Genomic DNA, 3,747 nt, shown 5'->3' with positions numbered 1-3,747 from the left:
ACGCACTACAGCAATTCATATGCAGTCTTGTCAGGCTTTTCAGCTTGCTTTGAAGTACAACCTTTCTGTAAAACTGTAGGCTATACCAAGTGAAACATGTTTTTTTAAAAAAAAAAAGAAAACCAAACAAAAAAAACCCAAACAGCAGAGGGAAAAACACTGCATAGGTTATTCTGAAAGGAGTATAGCCACAAATAGCATGAAATTGCAGCGAAAGAAGTGGCCTAATAATGACATCTCTGATTCTGTAGATTAATCTCAAAAGATAAGCAGTGAAAATCCTTCTGCTCATAAAATTTTACAGTATTACAGAATAAACAAAACGTGTCAGTATATCAAACGAGACAGATGAGGAACCTGTGCAGCTGAATGTCAGTGCAGCCTCTGTTCTGCAGAGGAACGAGGGTACAGATTTAGCTGTGCCCTCCAAATTCAGCATTGTGATAATTTCGGCCATTATTAAAAATTAAAGGGTTTATTCCCATATATAATTAAATATTCTTATGAGCAGTTGTGTACTGCATAACTTGTATTTCGTATTATAAAATCTTAACCTGAAACTGAATAAGCCATTGTAATCTAAAGCCTTGGAAGTGACATGTTTGGTGGGGGTTTTGGTATTTTTTGTTTTGGTTTTGGGGTTGTTTTTTTGGTGTGGGGTGGGTTTTTTGGAGGTTTTTGGTTGTTTGGTTTTTTTTAATGTTGCATCAGGAAACATAAAATCTGCATTATAATGAGAAGAGAGCCATTATGGTGATTCTTAACATGAGACTAAGAAAAAAGCTGCCTAGAGGTAGATCTTTGAACTATATTACTTCAGGTTTTTGGCTGCTTTATGCTAACTTTTGTGGCATGGAAGCGAGATGAATATTTTTAGCTTTTTGCTGAGTTTTCTCTCCCCCTCACCCCTTTTTAAGTTCACATCTCTGGTCTCAGGGCATTGTTTGAGAAGCTGCCATTTGAATGAGGGGGAAGATTCAGTGATGTCCTTGTTGCAGGCGTTCAACGCTGCTGTGTTTAGTTATAATGAGATTTCAATGTGAAAATTCACTGTTCGAAGTTTTAAAAAATCCCAAAGTTTATCATCTAAGGAAAGCACTAAATAAGACTGCATTTCACAAGACCATGTTTAATGTAATATTGATCTCTTGGAAATTCTTCCATTGTAATTAAAGTGTTAGACTATCAATTCGTTGATGTAACATTACTCATGTGAATTAAACGGATATGTACGCAGTAGTCCTGTTTCAAGGCTATATATGATTGTGTTGGATTACGTTGCTCCTTTTCCCCCCCTCCTCAGGTTGGGAGTATCTCTTCAGGCATGCCTGCTGCAGATTGTGGGGTACAGAAATCTGATTGCAGAGGTTGAAAAGCTGCGCAGAGAACCCTATGATTCGGAGAATCCCCAACATGAGGAAATGCTTCTGAAGGTAGGTGTTTAAGAGGTACTTAAAGGATATAATTTATTCATGTCAGCTCCCAACAGCCTGGTTTATAAACCTCTTTAAAACATCAGGGGGTATTGTCGCCTTCCTCCGTTGTGTACCTGTTTTAAGATAAGGCTATATAGCGTATTAATCTGGTCTGAGTGTAATGCCTGCCAAGTAAGCAGCTCACTCTCTGGTTGATGAACGTGTGTCCCTTGGCTGGACTATATCTGGATACACAGCTCTTACCATGTGTAACAGCTCTGCACTATGAGCTCTTGAAAAATAGCCCTATGTCCTACTTCAGTATGCCTTTCCTCAACATGAGAAGGGTAATTTTCTCTTAACCAGATAAACTTTTTTTTTCCCCTCCTTCTATTTCTTGTATTTTTGAAGACATTGTCTGTGTATCCCAATGGCAAACCTCTAGCTTTCTTTGTGTGGAATGGAAGGGTGGGAGATGATGACTTACACATTTATATTTACCAAATATATTTTCAAATGAAAACAAAATGAACCCATTCTTTAGATAATACATGCAGAGTGATGAGAACCATACCAATTAGGTTTTACCTCATGCTTTCAGGAAAGTCTTGCACTGGAGCAGATAATAAAAGTATTTTTTTCAGGAAAATGATCTTGAAGCCATAAGCAGAAGGAGAGCTAGAGAGCTCTTATATTAGAAAGGAATTGAGGAGGGAATAAAGTGGGTGGAAAATAGTCTAATAGCATGTCCCAGTATTTCTTCTGCTTCTGACCATAGCTAGTGCAAGATGCTTCAAAGAAATGGCAAGAAACATAGAGTAGTGATAATGAGCCTATCTACAAGCAAAATGCCTCCTTACAGAGTTTTCAGGGCTCTTATAAAAATATACCACCTGTTTCAGGCTTTTTTTCAATATTTTTGTTTAAACTGAAAAAGTTAAACACTACCTGTGCTTCTGCCCCCATCTGACCTTGGCTGAGATTTTTATGGCACATGATGATGAAGCTGTCTTCCACACTCTGGCTTGCAGTGTAGTGCTTTACACAAGTTACAGTGGGAGCTTCTGGAAATTTTACCTTAGTTGCTTGGGCTTCCAGGTACTTCCAAAAATCCCAGTAGACATCTTGTGTAAGCACTTATGGATGCAAATAACTTTCTAAAAAAAAATACCTCGAATGGTTAAAGAGTTCCTGTAGGTATCTGGAAAACTGTCTTTAAGGTTGGCTCCTTGCTGGGAGGTGGGAGACTCGCCAACGAGGAGTCAAAGCCCGGAGCTGCCCCTGAAGCAGTGCTCTAGCTACCAGATAGAACGGGGCAGATGGACGCTTCCTGTTCAAGTCCTGTCCCTGTGCCGTCAAACGCACAAATTTCTGGGGGCAGAGAGGCGTTTAACTAAAAGGACACACAAGACTTACCCAGTTGAGGAAGCCTGTGTCTTGGAGGTAGGAGATCCAGGTGCCAGCCTACAATGTTGGTCCCTGAAAATACCAGGTACGGGGCTGCAGGTTTAATGAGGGCCTTTGGCTCCAGGAAAGCATTCCTAAATACTTTGGGCATCTACACTGCCCAGAGAGCAAGAAGTTGAGTCTGAGGATGGGATCACAGGTGAGAAGCACCAAGGAGCTAGCTGGTTGTAGTGGTCTTCATTGCCACCCAGCCTGTGAGGGCGAGGTCCTGGTTCTTGGATGCTCCTGGGAATCATTCAGCAATGATGTGTAGTCACATAAGTGCTTTAAAAACATACCTGATGAGAGTAAAAGCAGAATGGAAACTGAGTTTTTGTATGAGGGGAGAATAAACAGTGCAGCTTATGCTGTAAAACTTGTAACGTTGAAGAAAGTATCGGTTTCATCATCTACCTCCAGTGTAACATGTGTACTAGCACTTGATTACAGCAGGTGTTTTGCTTTTGCAAATTGTCATGTCAAATGGAAATATGTCCAAGGGTTTAATTTGGTTTCTAACCCGCCCTGGGGAAGAATAGGCCGGTTGGTTTTCATTCCTTCTAGGTATTCTGCTAAGTGATCTCTGCAATGGGTAATTCAAGTTCCTAACGTCTATCATTTATTCATGTTTACCAGGAGGGAACTTTATGAATGAGAGAAAGATTAACTTAATGTGATTGAACTAATGAATAATACTGTATTTACTGTTGATGGATGAACAAGAATGATAGTAAATATGATTTAAACAATGATGTTTTATGCAGTCATTACAAAGTGAAATCATTACAGTTTTAACCTTCCTAAGGCACTTCATTTTAAATGCAGTTGGAATTGCTGAAATTAGTACAATTTCTGGGGTTTTTATTTGGGAAATGTGCATACAGCT

At 39.5% G+C, this 3,747-nt stretch overlaps 1 protein-coding gene across 1 annotated transcript in view; it reads left to right on the top strand.

Annotated features, from left to right (window-relative positions):
* Positions 1 to 1,303: 1,303 nt before the first annotated feature.
* Positions 1,304 to 3,747, top strand: part of ELMOD1 (ELMO/CED-12 domain containing 1) — a gene marked incomplete at both ends in the record, with an annotated part of 8,951 nt that continues 6,507 nt past the window's right edge. The window contains one exon of the mRNA XM_009708261.1: positions 1,304 to 1,433. Within this exon, the coding sequence (XP_009706563.1) occupies positions 1,304 to 1,433 (130 nt within the window). The remainder of the gene's footprint in view (positions 1,434 to 3,747) is intronic.

The sequence above is a fragment of the Cariama cristata genome, unplaced genomic scaffold, assembly GCF_000690535.1.
Source record: "Cariama cristata isolate BGI_N322 unplaced genomic scaffold, ASM69053v1 scaffold6919, whole genome shotgun sequence".
Lineage (NCBI taxonomy): Eukaryota > Metazoa > Chordata > Aves > Cariamiformes > Cariamidae > Cariama > Cariama cristata.
This window is presented reverse-complemented; position numbering and strand designations above follow the sequence as displayed.